The sequence below is a fragment of the Crocuta crocuta genome, unplaced genomic scaffold, assembly GCF_008692635.1.
Source record: "Crocuta crocuta isolate KB4526 unplaced genomic scaffold, BGI_CrCroc_1.0 scaffold1013, whole genome shotgun sequence".
Classification (NCBI taxonomy): Eukaryota; Metazoa; Chordata; class Mammalia; order Carnivora; family Hyaenidae; genus Crocuta; species Crocuta crocuta.
Window position 1 is genome coordinate 148,599 of NW_027531297.1, and position 18,456 is coordinate 167,054.

Genomic DNA, 18,456 nt, shown 5'->3' on the forward strand with positions numbered 1-18,456 from the left:
AACTGTGAGACAGTAGACATACTCTATGCTGCTAAACTTTGGAATCATTTGTTAGCTTATGTGTAAGTTAGTCCCATGTCCTGGGATCCAGTTAGTTCAAACCAGAAGACACAAATACGTTTCCAAGTTTAAGGACAAGTTTAAGGATTCTCTGAAATCACTTCAGCTCTTTGGGTCCCCTCTGGCCTATGTGAACTACAGCCCTTCCTTGTAACTCAGACAGCAAAGGACGAGAAGGCGTGCCTCACGGACGCAGGTGTCCGTGTCTCAGAGCACGCCCTGGGCAGCCACCGCCCCCACTTCCCCACAGAGATCAGGCAGCCTTGCGTGGCATAAACCCGCTGGTCCAGGGCCAGAACTCCTGGGTCCACACTGCCTCCCCCACGAAGTAGCTGGGCAGCCTTGGGCCAATCACACCACATCTCCAGTTACTCATCTACAAAGTGGGAGTCCTTGCGAGGATTTAAGAAAGCCATGGACACAATGTTCCGTCAACTCCACGGACAGAAAAAGTCAAAGTCACACTGAATTTTCAAGTTGAAGTTTTACTTCTGCCTACGTTCAGGCTCCCCCCGGCTCCTGAGAACTCTGCAGAGGTGCGAGCGTGCCTTGGGGAGGGCACTGCCGCATCTCACTGAACGCCTCTAGTGGGTCAGAACGCGCCTCTGGGCTCTGCACTCAGCACCAGAGAGGTGTCCACATACTCTGCTGGCCTGGGAAGGCCTGTGCCACTTCCTGGGCTCTGTCCCAGTGAGTTCTGGGGACACCTGCCTTCGAGGCTTCCCTGACCTACAGAGGTTGGTGAAGGGACCCAGGCTAGGCCCACGCCNCCTGAACCATGTGCCAAGCTGCCCGCAGCCAGATCTGCAGGATAGGAAGGGATCAGGGTCACAGCCGCCTTGAGCTCTGCTGGGGACACTGAGACCCCCACGGGGCAGCAGCACATTTAAAAGATTATTGTGCCAGGTACACAGCAGGTCACAGCCCCTTCAGTGATCGTAAGATTCTACAGACAGGGTCAGGGGAGCAGAGTGGGATGTCCTGCAGGTGGGGAATAGCCTGTGGCTGGAACCCCCACAAGTCTGGGCCTGAACAGGACAGGCCTCCCCTCTGTCAAAGGCCTCTCCCGGTCTATAGGAAGACTTTCTTTCTTTCTTTTTTTTTTTTAATATTTTTATTTTTTATTTCTAGGAGAGAGAGAGAGAGAGAGAGACAGCGTGAGCAGGGGACGGTCAGAGAGAGAGGGAGACACAGACTCTGAGATAAGCTCCAGGCTCTGAGCTGGCAGTCAGCACAGAGCCCGATGCGGGGCCCGAACCCACGAACCGTGAGATCATGACCTGAGCTGAAGTCAGACGCTTAACCGACTGAGCCACCCAGGCGCCCCTATAGGAAGACTTTCTGACACACACAGGGTCACAGTACCCTCGACCACCTGGGCCCTGCTGCAGAGACGCCTGCTTACACTGGGTACAGCTTAGTGCGAGGGGGCTATGTGCACTCTCAAGCAAGGACACAACTAGACCTTCCTGGAGCCCTAGCCAGCATCTCTGGTGAGGATCTTACTCACCCCAAAGTCGAAGCAGTTGAATGAGGACCGGAAGTAGCTTCTGGGCCCCAGGCCATACATCTTCAGGGACATCTCTGTGAGGAAGAGACCCAGGAAAACAAACTCTGCAAAGTCTAGGAGAAGCCGGAGAAGAGGGGGATTAGCTCTCAGCCTCCTCCCACCTGGCTCCAGCCCAGACTGGAGGACAAGACCTCTGGGCCTTTCCAGGATTGAGCCCTTCAGGCCTGGTCTGTGGCCCCTCAGCTCGGAAATCTCAGCCCAAGGCAGGAATAACGAATGGATTGGGACTGGAAGGGGCACAAAGAGATGCTTCTTTCACTTTGAAATATAATGCATGCCCAGTGCCTGCAGCACGGGAAGACAGCCTCCACAGGAGAGCTCCCGGGATGCAGCTCAGGAGTAAGTTCTAGGGGCACACAGTACTCCCCAGAGGGTCCCCATGGAGAAGCTGGATGCCTTCAGGCTTGCTCCCCACCACATGTTCTAATCACAGTGGAGCCCCTCAGCCTCCTCATCAGAATCGCCCTGTCTTTCCGGGAGGACTTCCCCGATGCCCTCCTCAAGCCCCCCGCATCACCATATTTGGTTTTAACTTTGTTCATGTGTTCACCTACCACCTGAGGATCCCCAGGGCCTGGCCAGCATGAGGCTCCCAGGAGGTACCAATGCTTGCTGGGGGTCTGGAGGGCGTCACCCCCTCACCCTCTGAGTGACACAGAGGCTCCCATGGGTGGCTGCACCTTCCTGCAGGCTGAGCCCCACAGCAGCAGCAGCAAGCAGGGCCTGCCTTGGCCCAGGAGTCCCGCCACCAGCTCTGCTGACCCTCAATCAAGGGCCACACTGGAAGTGGGGGCCATGCTGAGAATCCCAGGCACACAGAAAAGACACAACCCCTAACCCAACCTGAGCAACAGGCAGTCCAGAAGCTGTGCGAAGCCACAGACACAAGACACAGCCGGGCTCTGCCACTGGCCAAGCCAGTAATTCCAGATGGCAGAACAAGGTCACTGTCTTTGATCTTCCTCCCCAAGTGCTGAGCTGAAATCAGCTCATAATTCTGTATGGTGGCCCAAAGGCACCGTGGCCTCTGGTCCCACAGCAGCAGGGGCCAGGAAAGCAGCTCAGATCTCAAGGCAGAGCCTGCCCCAGAGGGTCCAGCCATGAGCAGGAGTGGAGAAGAAGCTTCAGAGAGTCCAGTCACTGGAAAGGGACCAGCTCAGCATTCCTGGGAACCCTGGCATCCAGACTGGTTGGGAGACTGGAGCTCAAGCAGCTCTTGATAAAGCGGACAATAGAAGAGGGGACCACACACCTCCTGCCAATCCTACAGGCACTGACATCTGCTCTCCTCCACAGCTCTCCACCCGGTGCTACACCATACAGACCCGGCTGCCTCAGTCAGGGCCAGATCTGCAGCAGCTCAGGCTCTGGATGAGCAGAGATACCGCCCCCACGGCTCACAGAGAGACACACAATGGTCTGCATGGCCCAAGGTCTCAGGTAGGGAACCACCGTCAATGTATGGCTTGAGTACCTGGATAAGCAGCCCCTGGCAGCAACTCACCACAAGAACCCTGACCTCTGAAGCCAGCCAAAAAATCACTAAGGCACCCACGCCGGGCATGGGATGGGTAATGAGAAGCCAACGCTGATTCCCTGGAGAAGCCAAGAAACCAATGTCACAGGCATGGGTGCCCGCTGACCTAAACAGAAGAAACCACCCCAGCCAGGCCTAAATGACTGCCGCCTGGTCCTGGCTGTGCAGAGTGGCAGGTGTGAGGGGTGGTAGGGAAGCTACACCTTGCACCCAAGTCCAGCTCAGAATGCCCTGGCAACCTGCAAAGATCCAAAGCTCCTGGCTACCGAGCCCCAGAGCCCCTCCACATGAGGTCACAAAGGCACCTGCCCCTGCCCTGTGGGGCACCCCTCACCGAAAGACGTCAGGTCCCTGAGGAAGAGGCCAAAGAGATGGGACTTCCAGCTGCCCACACTACAGACCTTGGAGCTACAGCCGCCAGGGCACTGATCTTGCTCCCAGGAGACCCAAGTGAGGGCGCTGCAAGGAAATAGCATAGAAGCTGCCAATGGTGAGGCTTTCTGGGAGAAAGGGAGCCCCTGGACACAGAAACCCCCCAGTGTCCTCTGCCTGCCCTTTCACTCTCTTGAGGAACAGACCCCCTTGACTTCATATGTTCAGCTGCTCCCCTGAGGCCAAGAAAAGGTGTTCAGTCACTCACTCAGGAATCATTCATTCAACTAACAGGCACTGGGGCTGCTCTGAGCTTGCAGAGGAGACAGAGTTGACTCCTCTCTCCAGGAGTTTATACCCCAAAGGGGAGCAGATGTCAGGAATTTAAAGTGTTCTGTGTCATGATAAAAGGACCATGTGCTGGGGAAACAGAGGGACAGGGGAGAGGTAGGTCGAGCCTGTCTCATGAGACCAGGGGGCTCACAGGGTGACAAAGCCCAACAGGCAGCTGCAGAGCTGAGCATGCAGACTTCTTTCCCTCCTCACCATTCAAGCCTCAGTCTTGGGGGTTCTGGTGGAGCACTGGGGGGTGGCTCCTGGGTGGACCGACAGCCAAAGTGCACAGAACCCACACTCTTCAGGGTAGCTCGTCCCAGGCCAGCTCCAATGAAGCTAGTCGTGGTGGGGACCCCCTCTACCCCTGCACTGCCTTTGCCTCTTGCAAAGCCTGCCCTACCCGGCTGGGTCAGCCTTCCTTAGCTCCAGCCCAGCTGCCAAGAACAGAGTACAGGGCACTGAGCAGAGGTGTGCAGACCTAGCATATACCCACTTCTCCCACCAGCCATTTTCCCTACGTAATGCCAAGGGACGCAGAAATTCCCAGGGAGCCACAGAGAACACAGAGCAACAAGGGGGAAGATTCTTGGCCAGGGATGCCTGTGGCCTGGGCCAGCACCTGGACACTCTCAGCCCCGTGCTCCTGCACACCAGATACGCGACCAGGCCATGATGGCTGCCTCCTGCCCACTCGAGTGGCAAATCCCACAACACTGACTAGGCACCACCAGCTTCTTCCATGGGAAAGAAAGGCCTGGCTGGGGAACCCCAGGGAACAGCTGCACCACTGGCCAAGTTGAAGAAGCCCTGTCTCCTTGGTCCCTACCCAACCCCCAACAGTGAGGAAATAAAAGTAAGAAAAGGAACAGAGAGAGAGAATCTTAAGCAGGCTCCATACTCAGCACAGAGCCCAACTTGGGGCTCAGTCTCACAACCGTGAGATCATGACCTGAGCCAAAATCAAGAGTCCTATGCTTAACCGACTGAGCCCCCCAGGCACCTCCACAAACTGCTTCTGAACTTCACTCCCCCGGGGACCTAGACCAGACCATCTTCTAGAAGCTCCAGGGGCCCCATCACACAACAGGAGAGTTCAGTACAAGTCTGGGAAACTGTTGCCCAGCGTCCCACCCACAGCCACCCCTGCCCATATTTTCAAGTGGTCTGTGGAGCCATCAGAGTCTAGAGCTCATAAGAACCCTTCCAGGGCTGCCCAAGCTCCTGCTTCAAACTGACCAGGCTCAGTGGTCTGAAAGAGGGGAGTGTGGCTGGTTCACCGGGGGCCAGGGTCTGGATCCAGGAGGGTTCTTCTCTGGAAGAAAGACGGTGGTCTTGCCACCTCAGGGTGGCGTCAGGCACACAGGGCTCCGTGGCCCTTGTGGAAGTGGCAGACAGGCCCTGTGTCTAGATCAGCCCCAGGTGCCAGGCCGAGTGAGCGCCAGGGAGCAGGAAGGTGGAGGCTCTAACCGGAAGACAGACACCTCTAGTGAGTCTTCATCTTTAGAGCCCTCGTGAGGTGGGACGACAGACCGAGACTCACCTCCCCGTGGCCCGCAGAGCCCTAGGGTAAGAAGGGTTGGACCTGGAGGGTCAGCCCTGGTCCCTGGAGAGGGGCAAGGGGCCTCAACCACCCCAGTTACTTTCCTTCTTGGAACCGGAGCCGGGGCCAAGAGAAGTCATGACTCAGACCCCTGCAGGCCGTCCTTAGGCCCACGGGCAGGTCAGCCCTGGTCACAGACGCACTCAGATTCAAAAAGCAAAATGAAAACAGCCAAAAGAGCCCTAGAGGCCTGGACTCTCTCTCTCCTCAGGAGTCCAGGGAGGGAGCTGCAGCCTCGCGGAAGACGGGAATGAGGGGCTAAGTGCCCTGTTCCGTGGGTCTCAAGCCCTTCCAAGGGGGGACACAGGTCCATCTGCTCATCACACCTACGTCCCCCCAGGGTGCCCTGGACGCCCATCGTTTCCCACCACACTGACAGCTCAGCTAGGCCTCCTGGAACGTGGGATGGGGAGCTCAGGCCCCAGCAGTGCAGGGGTCCCACCCAGGGCATTCCAAGGCAAAAGGCTGTGAACAGGATTTCCAGGCTGCAGGCCAGAGGTGGTTCGGGAAGAGGGGAGGGGAGGCCCAGGCTGCAGCTACGTACACAGCGCCGTGGTGAGCCGCTGCGGCTGGTTGTAGTGAACCATGGCCACGCACAACGTGTTCAGGGCCACCACACACAGCACCACCCAGTAGAAGCTCTGCGCCTTCACCATGCGGCGGATGAAAAACCGGAACATCTTCTCCTTCCTGCGGAAGTACGACGAACTCTCTGTCTTCCCGCTCTTGAGGCTGGCACGGGCGAAGGGGGACCCTGGGGGAACAAGGAGCGCACTGAGGACACGCGGAGACCACAGGCCCCCGACACACTCCCCTTCCGTGGACGTGTGCCCCACAGACACAGCCTTGAGGACATGCTTGCACTCCCATCTCAAACATCTACCTCCCGCCTGAAAACACCTTCAAGGACACTTCCCCCAGCCCGGAACTAGCTTGAGGCCCCAGTTCTGATCACAGACACGTGTGCCACTGGCATTTAGCTAATTACCCCTGCACCGCACCTCCCTGCACCGGTCCTGACCCCACCCCCATTTCACAGATGAGGGAACCCAGAGCCTTAGTGGTCTCCATGGTTACCAGGCTCCAGATGGTCTCCAGCACCCCCAGCACAGTCCCAATACCCCCAGGCCATCCCAACTCCTCCGGGGGCCTCAGGGAGCCACAAAGCATCTGGCCCTCCCTCCTACTTCAACTCAGGGATCAACAACCACTAGGTACCTATTTTTAAGTACCCTGGAAAGCAGCCAGGCTCCTTGGTTTGCATCTGGTCCATGGCTGCTGTTCTGGCGCAGAGGCAGGGGTGAGTGTGTACGGCCCACAAAGCCCAACATACTCTCTGGAACATTTGTGCACGAAGCCGTCCCGGCTCTCCCCCATTTCCACACACAGCCCACCTCTGCTCTGCTGGGACAGCGTGAAATGCTTCCCACCGCTGGTCTCTTTCCACAGCTGGCTGCTTCTCAGCTCCACATCTAGACTTTGATGTCACCTCCACAAAACACCCTTCTCTGGGACCCCATACAAAATCAGCACCCCGACGATAATGGCAACCATGTACCATCTGCCCCAACATTGGCTTGCTGACCTGTTCTGCGCCCAGCTCTCAGACCAGGCTGCCGGCTCGGTGAGGAGAGGCCCACAGGCTTTCACTTCAAAGCCCGCGCACCCTTGATGAACAAGTGAGCAGTCTTCGCGGGCGCCTGGAGGCTGTGAGTGTGCATGTGTGCAGGGTCTGGCTGTGTCTCTACAGTGCATCAGGGTTTCTTAGTTTTTGCAATAAAGGCCTGGGCACCTGTGAGCCTCTGACTGTTCAAAACCGGTCAGCTTGGGCATCGAGTCCCCCGGTAATTGTATGTGTGTCACGTTTATATATTTGCACGTATGTGTATGTGTGTGCATGCGCAGACCCAGAACCTCAGCGCTAACAGCATTATCAGGCTGGTGTTTTCTTGGATTCACTGAAATGAAGACAGGCCCTGAGGCCTTTGGAGGGACTTGTCTACAGGCTGAGCAGCTGTGTTGGCGGAGACGCTGTCACACATATCCTTAGACTCAGAAGGAGGGTCCACAGGCCAGGACCCATCAGCCAGCCCTTCGGGAAACCTTGCAGGGCCCTCACGGCAAATTTGTGGCACTCTAGATGCCACACCCAGTCCAGACCCACGGAAGAGCACTGCTCCATCACAGCCTCCAGGGTAAGTCAGGGCACAGGCTCACAGCCCATCTCCAGACACCACACACTGGCCATTGCCAATTAGTCAGAGCTAGCTCACTCAACAAAACCTCTTGGCCAGCCTCACTGAGAGCTGCACAGTGCCAAGGCCATAGCCAGACATACCCGCTCCCTCCTCAAAAGCAGCAGTAGTGCACAGAGGGAGGCAGACAAGAGTATAGACAAGGAGAGAGCTGCATACAGGCAGAGCCATGCACAGAGCCATCCAGAGAGCCACACACGCAGATTCCTCACCACTTCCTGAGTCATTTAGAAGCAAAGTCTCTCTCTCTCTCTCTCTCTCTCTCACATACACACACACACACACACACACACACACACACACACACTGCATAGCATGAATTCACACCCTGACCATCTCACTCTCAAAGACACACCTACGAACACACAGAGAGGGCCACTCTGGGAAGGAAGGTAATGCAGACACGTGACTTGTGTGAACTGCTCTGTGCACACACATGTGGCCAGCGAGACAAGCAGCAAGTTCTCCAGGGGAGGCTCCACGGCCCCCACCTCCCGGCTCACTGGACCACGCCCAGCAAGAACCAATGAGCCCCTGACATGCAAAAAGCCCCACAGGAACGCCTCCTTGTCACAACTCCCGGCCCCCCTCATCCTGCACCTATGCCCACATGCAGACAACCACATACATCTTCACTCATCAAAGGCACACCCACAAAGCGGTGTCCACAGCCACATGTGCACAAAACCACGGATCCCCACTTGGCTCTTGAAGCCCCACCCATCCCCCCTCTAACAGACAGTCCAAGGGACAGGGCAGGGAGCAGAAGCCCCAGCACTCTGAGTGTGACGGGCTCCCTGTCAGTTCCTAGGGAGCACTGGCAGCCCCCAGGACAGAGACCCGCCAGCCTCTCACTTGATTAGGGAACAGGGACACCCAGGCCACCACTATACAGGGCGTGTGGTGCCTCGGGGAATTCTGGGCCCCGGGTCTTTGAAGACAGGGGCACAGGCCCCGGAGGACAGTATTCCCAGCCAGAAGCTACCACCGTGTGCTCAGGTCAGCTCTAGACCGTGACACCAGCCCAGGTCCTTGGTAAAAGCAGGGTCCACAGTGAGCATGGACACAAGGCACATCTAGAATCATAGCTCTGGGAGGGAAAGCGTGAGCAACGGGGCTGCTGCTTTTCAGCACTCTGCGTTTCCATGTTTAACTTCGTCAGCATGTATTCTTTACTACCAGAAGGCTTACTTCAAGGAACAAGAATCTGATCTCGTCAGGCTAGGGGAAATCAAAAATTAAATTAACCTGTGAATGACGTCACAGTTAAGCATTAGCGTGAACAATGCATGACCACAGGCAATGTGTGGATTTCTTTCCAATGTGCCCAAAAGGCAGTTCATTTTTAACATAAAGTCTATGCCAGCCCTGCCTAACAGCCATTTCTTCCACAAACACGTACAGAGTTTTTGTGCCAGGCCCTGAGTGGCGGAGAGAAGACAGAATGACTAAGTTCTGTCCTCGCCCTTGGTGAGCCCACCAGAGGCCGTTGAAGGGACGGAGGAAAAAGAGCTTAGCTGCTGCCTTCACCAGCATGGGGTAATGAAGTGAGCTTCAACACAAGCCATGTAAACACAGATCCCCATCGCCCCTGCCCTAGACACGGGGCCTCATACGTGTCACACGGCCTGGGGAGTCCTCGCTCGAAAATAGGAAACAAGTGACCTGGACCTCGCAGGCCGTGTAGGAGTCAGTGACACAACGGCGCCCAGCACACGGGCTCAACCGACAGCAGCAGTGAGAGCGGACGCAGGGGCGTCAAGCCCAGCGCGTGAGACGGGAGGGACAAAGGGGGCGCTGGGCACAAGGAGACTCATGGCTTCTGCCACCGCGAAGCCCCACACCACGCCTGTCCTGCACCTGCCACTGCCAAGGCCCGAGGCCCGAGGGGAGGGACCCTGGGGCCCCGCCAGACGCCCAGGGGGAGAAAGCAGCAGAATCCCAGGGACTCGTGTGCAGCACCAAACCAATCACGATAAAAATAAAAGAGAGACGGGGCGCCTGGGTGGCTTAGTCGGTTAAGCGTCCGACTTTCGCTCAGGTCATGATCTCGCAGTTCGTGGGTTCGAGCCCCGCGTCGGGCTCTGTGCTGACTGCCAGCTCGGAGCCTGGAGCCTGTTTCAGTCTGTGACTCCCTCTCTCTCTGACCCTCCCCTGCTCACGCTATCTCCCTCTCTCTCTCTCCTAGAAATAAATAAAAATATTTAAAAAAATAAAAAAATAAAAGAGAAACTTTTTGGAGAAAAAATAAAATTCCCTTCAGCAGATGACAGAAAGGAGAAGCCTGGAGGATGGATGAAGGACAAGCGGGTCTCACGCGAGGGGAGAAACCTCAAGGGTCAGAGCAGGGACGACAGGGAGTCGGGACACAAAACGAGCACGGCGAGGGGACGAAGTCACTGCACAGATGGGAAGAAGCCTCCGTGAAGGAAGGCCGGGGCCCACAGGCAGAGAAGCCCACGGGGCCTGATGCTGGGCAGAGAAGGGGTCTCCCACCCTGGACGAGAGCTGCAGCCCCCGAGGCCGCATCTGCACAGGGAAAGAAGGGGACAGGGTGACACACAGAGCAAGGAGGAGCCAGCAAACGGGCCTCAGGCCTCGGAGGGTCCTCCCCACAGGCAGGCCTCGCCTCGGGGAAGCCAGCCAAGCACAGGACAGAGACGAAGCAGAGACAGGTCTGTGGGACAGTGGCGGCGGAGAGGACATCTGAAAGCAAACCCGCCTCTGGGAGTGCTCCCTGGAGGAGTGACCCGCGGACTAACGGCAGCCTACGGCTACAAATACCAAAGTCCTCTAAGCCAGGGGTTTGCGGGGAGAAGAGGGAAACACTGCAAAGGTCACATCTTCTTGACCTTTGGGCCCAGTAGGAGCAGAGTGATGGCAAATATAGCAATTTCCTCATGGAAATGATACATCTCAGTACTAAGGATGGTATAAAAAAAGAGATAAATACAGGCTAAAATAGTAAAGAAGAATGGTTCTAATTATGAAAGCAGGGGAGGGGAGGCGGCTGTTTGTGGGGTAGAAAAGTGAGAAATTTGTGGGGGGGGAAGACAGATTCCCAGACACCTTTTGACAGTGAAGAAAAGAAACCACGATGGGAAAGCCCATAAAGGGAGGCCATCCCAGCAAAGCCGTATGCGGGGGCGGGCACAGCCTTCAGTGCCTTTGTGGGTAAAGAAGAAAGGAAAAAGAAAGAGTTACACATTTTCAGAAATTAAGAAAGCAATAATAAATTAAATCAAAATGCTATAGAAAGATAAACTTAATAAAAATAAAAAGGAAAGTAATGACACCTAAAACAAAAAAAATAGAAGAAAAGAAATCTAAACTGGGGTTATTTATTTATTTTTTAATGTTTTATTTATTTCTGAGAGTGAGAGAGAAAGAGAGACAGCGTGAGCAGGGGAGGGTCAGAGAGAGAGGGAGACATAGAATCCAAAACAGGCTCCAGGCTCTGAGCTGGCAGCACAGAGCCCGACGCAGGGGCTCGAACCCATGAACTGTGAGATCATGACCTGAGCCGAAGTTGGACGCCCGACTGAGCCCCCCAGGCGCCCCAGAACTGGGGTTATTTTAAATGATCATTAATACATATTCACCCCACACGATCCAAAGCAGAGTTAGCAGGATGCAAGTGGCTATAAGGCCTAAACATCCTCATAGCAACTGCGTGACATCTGCAGCCTGACCGCCAGATCCCCACATACAGGTGCCACCGGATGCCCCCACTGGCCCTCCGGCTGCTCCCTGGACTCTGGGAGTCAGCCCCCAGGCCCTCAGCCCCCACCCCACCCCCACTTAAGGCACATGGCCACCCGTGTCCTCCGATGCCCACACCCAGCTGGCCAGCAAATCCTGTGCATTTGTCTTCAGAACATATCCAGAATCTGGCCACTAGACACTCCTATGGCGGCCACTGCCAGTCGGGTCCCTACAGTGGCCTCGTAAGAGGCCTGCGTCTGCTCCCCCCCTACTTGAGGCTCTCCTGCGCCCCAACAGAAGCAGGGCAGTGACTCCAGCTCCGCTCTGCAAACCCACCAGCAGCCGCAGTCTTTGCTGGGTCCCGCCCTCCACGACCTTCTGATCCCCGGTGGCACGGCTCCCCCCAAAACCCACGGCGCTCCACTCCAGCCACACTGGCCTCCCTGCCAGTCCCCACAAGTGCCACACTCCTTCCGGCCTCTGGATCTTTTCACATGTTGCTGGAATGTTCCCTTCCATGGGGGGGGACTTCCTCCTTCAGCTTTTACTCAAAGGCGACCCCTTCCCCTTTCACACCAAAGGCCTCTGGTGGCCTTCTCTTTAAAATCCCAAAGCCCCCAAATCTCCCAAGACCCCTCCCTTCTTGACTTTTTCCTTTTCCAGAGGTAGCACTGAAACACTGTGTGCTATTCCTATCAAACTGCTTGTGGTCTGATGCCACAGCTGGGCTAGAAAACCCAGAAGATGAAAGGGCTGCATCGTTTTGTTCAGCGCTGTAGCCCGGGGGCCTTGACCAGTTACTTGCACATCATGGGCACTTGAAAATATTTGCCGAGAGAATAAACAAACAAATGGCTGAATATAGGAGAGATTAAAAGAATTCTAAGAAGAACTACCGGCAGCTCTACAGAAACAAGTTTGAAACGCTTTGAAAATGGAAGATTTCCCCACAAGGCATAATTTATAAAACTGGTCCAAGTTCTTTTTATTTCCTTACTAGATGGTTCACAGTTTTACCCTTGAAGAACAGATACTTTAGGTGTTGCTTAAATTATTCTAAACCATAGACTTTTAAAAAATCAGAATAAAATCTCTAAGTAAAATAGAAATAAAGGGGACTATTTAAATATAACATTCACATGATAAATTTGTAAAAACTGTAACAAAGCTCAGATCCACAACACACATTAGTCTCTTATTAATTAGCAAACACAAACCACCCAACAGAAAAATGGACAGGTATATGAAGAATCACCAAAAGCCAAATTCAAATCAGAAGCAAACATTTTAAAAAAGCTCAAAAGCATCAGTAACGAGTGAAATGAGAACAACGGCCCCAGAGAGACATCATGAAATTGGCCTCAAGGTCACAAAAGTCAAAAGTCGCGATGGCATGTACCTGGGAGGGGCACTTAGAGGAGGGGCACAGTGCCCAGCTCCCGGGAATCTGCCCGCAAGAACAGAAGCACTGGAAAGGAAGGGTGGGTGCTTACAGGGTTTTATTTGGTGGCACTGTTCATGATGAAGATAAAACAACCTAGAAATAAATGAATGGCCATCAACAGAGAGCAGCCGACCAATTAGAGTAAATCCACACTACACAACAGCAGGCAGCCACCGACAGGACCGAATTAGAATCACACTACAGAGGGGAGCGGCATCCAGAGGCACTGATGAGGAAAATCTGTATGAAAGCCCATCTGTAACATGACAAGATCCCCAAACTCTACATGTCGGTAGGTGTGTATGTCTGTATCATACGTGTGTATGATACAAATGTGTATTATATCTAAGATAAGTGTGGAGAGACAGGGTTAAATCCCAAGATACTGACATGGGTTTACTGGACTGTGTGGGGAGAAAAAGACAGAAAGGATAGATGATAGATAGGTACATAGATTGCTTGATTTATAGATAATAGGACGACTGACAGATGATAGATTGATAGACTGATCGACTGAATGACAGATATATACATAAGCAACTTTCATTAAAGAGTCTGCTCCAGATTCTTTGTCTCCCTCTTTCTGTCCCCCCCACCCCACTCACACTCTCTCTCTCTCTCAAAAATAAATACACATTAAAATTTTTTTTAAAAAAGGTTGTCTCATAAATGCAACCACATAATGAGACGCAGACCTCTGACTCAGACCTGCTCACAGACGGCTGGAGACCAAGGCCGCCTGCATTATCTTTGACCTGGTGCCCCTCAACGAGAAGCTCACTGCCATGCAGGCCCGTCTCCAACCACCACGGTGGAGGCCCATGGCTCAGCCCCCTTCTGCTGCAGAATGCACAGTAACAGGGCATTTGGTGGGAAAAGGTCTAGGCACTTCTGGTACCAGACTGAGGAAGGGAACTAAAACAGCTCTGTGTGATACAGTAACCGGAATTTCTCTTTTACCATGTGAGAAGAAGGGGATGAAGCCAGAGGCCCCAGGAGCACGGAAGACAGACAGGGGCTGGGAAGAGAGACAGCCAGAACCTTTCGGTCCCCACAGTCAGTAACGCACACGTAGCCTTCAGCTCTGGGGTACGGCCCAAGGCTCTGTGTCCATGTTGGCGTGGTAGAGACGAGGCAGCCAGGGCTGCACTGACGGGAATAGGCAGGAGGCAGTGGGCAAAAAGGAACTTCCAGGAGCTGAACACACAGCTCACCCCACTGCCTGGCCCGACGAAAGAAAGCTGAGCACACAGCAGAGGGCAGAGGGCACTGTACCTCCTGCCATCAGCGTGGACATGGGAGTGTGGGCGGTAGGGAGGAAGGGAAGGGGGTGGCCCCAGAGGGCTAGGGAGCCTAGGGGACAGACAGGAAGCTAGGACAGGCAAGAAGTGCGGGAATTCCTGTACCCAGTCACAGGACAGGCCCCACTACGCAGGAGGACCCAAACAGACTCACCAACAGCACAGAGGTCTGCAAACCGGTCCTCCCCCTCCTCGGCATGGATCAGGTCATTCCGGCTCTTCTTGGTGGCTGCTCTCTTCAACACTGCTTTAAACAAGGGTGGGGAGAGGGGACTGCATGAGCCAGCACCCAGCTCACCTGCCTCAGGGCTGGGGTGTCTCTCAGACGATCATGCGACCATCTATCCTGGCCCCTGTGGGCCCCTCTCAGTCTTCAGGGCACAGAGGACAAGGAATTTTGAGGGAGTGCCACTTTCCCTTTTCTCCATGATGACATCAGTGGGGAGGGCCTGGCTACCAGGGAGACCAGGAGACGTCTGTAAGCAAGGCCAGGACTGCAGCCCGCTGCCAAGCAGCCCACTCTGGGGCCAGAGAGAGCATCAGGTCTGCAGAGGGGCCAGCGCAGATGAGCGCAGAGCCACAGGTGCGGAAACAGGACGGCCTTCCTGTCACTGGGACTGTGCGAGTAGTCAGGCTAGTGACCATGGCCACACTGGCCCACGTGGCCTGCCCCCGTGGGCCCAGGCTATGCTAGGGGGACTTCCATGGCAATCTGGGAGCCACATCACACTGGCCTCTAGACAGACACAACCTGGTTTAAACCTGAACTTTAAACACTTCTAGAAACTGCACAGTCCAATAGAACTTTCTATAATGAAGGAAGTGATCTGTGTTTACGCTGACCAGTATAGTAGGCTCTAGCCCCATCTGTCTATTGCATATTGAACACTTGAGGTATAGTGGGTGAGCCTGAGGAACAGGACCTTCACTTTTATTTCACTGCAGTGGACTTACGCGTGAGGTTACACAGTCATGTGTAAACTGTCATGTTGGAGAACACAGCTCTCAGGTCCATCCGGTGAGCACAGGCTGGGCCCCCGGCTGACACCTCGGCAGGTATGGTGTCTGAGCCCACCGCCTGCTACATTCACTCTGGTCCACAGCACACGACTGCCCGGGAGCGTGCAGTGACCTCCAGAACAGGGCTGCCCCAGGCCGTGTGTAAGGTGCTGGGCGTGCAGCTGCCTAGCAGGGCGGAAGCCTCGCATACCACACACGCAAGCATGCACACGTGGCTCCCTGGGCACGGAGTGCTAACAGTGGTCACCTACCATCCAGAGGGGACTTCTCCTCCGCATTCTTGTCCTCCTCAGCCAGCATGACTTCCTCTGTGAGGGAGACACAGCCTCAGCTGGGAGCTTCCCTGTCCCTCCCCTCGCCCGGGGCTTGCTCCTCAGGAAAACAGCAGAATGAAGACACGCCTCTGCTGCCGATCCTGCCTTCTCAGCCTTATATTCCAGAAGGATGTGGAGCTCATGGCTGAGCTTTTCCTGAGACACACACCCTCTATGTGTCCCACATACGGTGCCTCACGAGGAGGGCCTGTCCTGTCCCCGTGTTCACATCACCCTCCCCTGAGAGCAGCCACCACACTGGGTGAGTTCCTGCCTGACGAGGCGCTTGAGGAGGCATAGCAGGTACCCCAAATGGAGGAAAGAATGCTGGCCGGGCTGGGGGGCGGTCAGAAACCCCAGGCTTGACAAAACCCAGAGCCAGGGCGCAGAACACACTGAGGTCAAGGGCAGGGTGCTCGAGTCTGATAGGCAGAAACAGAAACTAGGCTAGGCCACGCCAGAAGCCTCCATTAGAAGGGCCAGTGTCTCCAGAGCCATAGGGCCGCCCTGTGTCAGGACCCAGGGTCAGCTGAAGAATACACTTCCGGCACCTCAGCCCCGCCCCACCCCCAGACTGGTCTCACCCACCCCAGGGCTAGGGCTCCAGCTACACTGACAAAGGACAGGCCAGGAGCAGGGCAGCAGGCCCCGGTTCTCACCAGCCTTGAAGATCCATTCCAGGTACCCATTGAGCTCCCGCTCAATCTGCTGCTGCCGGCGAAGCTTCAGGAAGGCCCGGCGGTTCTCCACCCTCTCACGCTCCTTGGCAAACTCTCTGCATTATGCAGGGGCCAGAAAAGTAAGCAGAGCAGGTGAGTGTGAGCACACCCATGGGTATGCAGACACAGAGGCAAAGAGAACCAGGAAGAGGCTGGGACATGACACGCAGGTCACGGGCCGCCCCTCCCAGGGAGTCTTACCCACCATGGCCTCTTCCAGCCTGAGCCCTCAGAGGGCCCAGGTGAACCCTCCTTCCTCAGACTCCGTCAGTACAAAGGGACAGCACCACAGTCCCCAGAGGTGACTCCAGAGGGCAAGGACAATGCTACCCCCCCTCCCCAGAGCAGGCCGAGGCACATCCTTCCCTCTGAGTGCCGGGCCCTGTCACCTGCCATCCTATGGGGAGCTTCTGGTCAAGAATTGCCCAGAGGACTTCCACTTTGTTTCTTCTGCTGGTTCAGACCCAGAGCCCTTGCTAGGAGGGGATGGACAGACAGGAACAGGGCAAGAAGGGACTGGATGGGGCAAGCTGGAGACCAAAGGAAAACATTCTACAGCCTGTGCAAGCCACCTTGCCCAAAATTCTGACCAGGAGAGAGATTTCTGCCCTCCTTGGTCCTCAGCAGCTCAGCCCCAGCCTCCCAGCCAAGCTTTCAACCTCACACTTCCAGAAGGAAGCCATTCACACACAGGCACACAGGCACACAGGCACCTAGCATACAGCCTGGCAAGCTTCTCAGCTCAGGCTTGGGGCAGGATCCAGGTCCCCAAAGGGTAGGCGGGCACAGTCCCATGGCAGAATAGAAATGTCTGGTCTCAGCTGAGTGGTTGTTTCTCCTCCAAGAGAATCAGCTTCTGCGCTTGGTGTAGTGAGCCTGGCAGGCCTGACTCCTGGCACACAGCCACAGCAGGAGACAGAGCTCAGCTCTGGCCAGCACTGACCCAAGCTCATGGCCAAGTGTCCACCAAGGCCTGAGCTATGGCAGCCCTGGCGATGGGAGGAGCCAGCTCCTGCGTGGACCTCCCATCCCTCCCAAACCTTGAATCTGTAGAACACAGGACCCCTCTCCTCCTCCCCTCTCCATTCAGGCCCTCTCCCTTGGCCACGATGAGGGCAGGAGGGCCTGGGGTACAGGGGTGAGGCACTGCCTGAGTCCGTCTCAGAGCCACCAGTGAAACTTGCTGCAGCAATCTAGGCCCTGCACACAGCAGCCACTTCCCAAATGAGAGCCGGCAGCGGGGCCTGCCTTCCCCAGGCATCAGTTCTAACTGATAAGAAAAGCCACAAGAGGACTCGCTGACACTGCTCCTCTGGGACGGAGACCGGGAGGCTGGCTGGCTCCAAGCCCGCTACTCCAGCAGCTCTTGCCCAGACACGGACAGCGTCCTGCAGGGCAAGCTTTCCCCAGGCCAGGCTGCAGAAGTGGCTTCTAACCACTGCTTCCGTGGGACACACATGCTGGGCGTTGACTCCTGGCCTTAGGGGCCTTGCCATCTCCAAGCCTCCCTAGGCCTGAAAGAGAGCCCTGGGGTCCCTCTGCTTCGCCGGGAGGCCTGAGGGAAGGCTTAGCTGAGACAGTTAGGAAAACCATCCCATATCATCCCATTCCCAGAGGCCAGGGTGCTCACAGTGCAGAGAAGGGCTCCACAGTCACATCATTCGTGGCCCTGCTCAGTGTAGCAGCCCCCAACCCCAGAGTTCTTCGTGCACATTCTCCAGGGTCAGCTGCACAAAGCCAGGCTGAGCAGGCTGCTATCCCAACTCGCCACGAACCCACTCATGTTCCACCACCTCCCTACCGTGCACTGTCCTCAGCGCGGAGCCCACGCTCCACGCAGCCTGCCGTCTGCCAGCCCAGCGCCCTCTCTCCCCTCCACACCTCTGGTTCCAGCTCTGAGCATCCCTGCACCCCTCGTCCCTCTGGGCCTCCAACCCAGCTCTCCTCTGCCGGGAGGCCCTCCTCCCTCCTTCGCTGAGTGCATCCCTGGTCCCCTCTTGGGTCTCAACGGAAAGGCCCCTTCCCTAGGTGGCTTTGCTGCCAGAGCTCCAGGTCTCCCCTGGCTTCCCATTGACCCCATTGAGCTCCGACAATGCAATTCCCTCACGAGACTAGAAGTTCTACATCCGTCCCCTGTGCTGTGGGCTTGCCCGTCCTACGGAAGTGCTTGGAAAGACATGCCAGTGACATACCCCTCACAGGATAGGACGGGGCCAAGGATAC

At 55.7% G+C, this 18,456-nt stretch overlaps 1 protein-coding gene across 1 annotated transcript in view; it reads right to left on the reverse strand.

Moving 5' to 3' along the window:
* The window catches only part of CACNA1B (calcium voltage-gated channel subunit alpha1 B), a 198,063-nt gene that overhangs the window by 122,273 nt on the left and 57,334 nt on the right, over window positions 1-18,456 (reverse strand). Inside the window, exons 9-13 of the mRNA XM_077771531.1 lie at window positions 16,174-16,289; window positions 15,452-15,508; window positions 14,335-14,424; window positions 6,020-6,229; window positions 1,571-1,683 (exon numbers count right to left, since the gene is read on the reverse strand). Coding sequence (XP_077627657.1) covers window positions 1,571-1,683; window positions 6,020-6,229; window positions 14,335-14,424; window positions 15,452-15,508; window positions 16,174-16,289 — 586 coding nt within the window. The remainder of the gene's footprint in view (window positions 1-1,570; window positions 1,684-6,019; window positions 6,230-14,334; window positions 14,425-15,451; window positions 15,509-16,173; window positions 16,290-18,456) is intronic.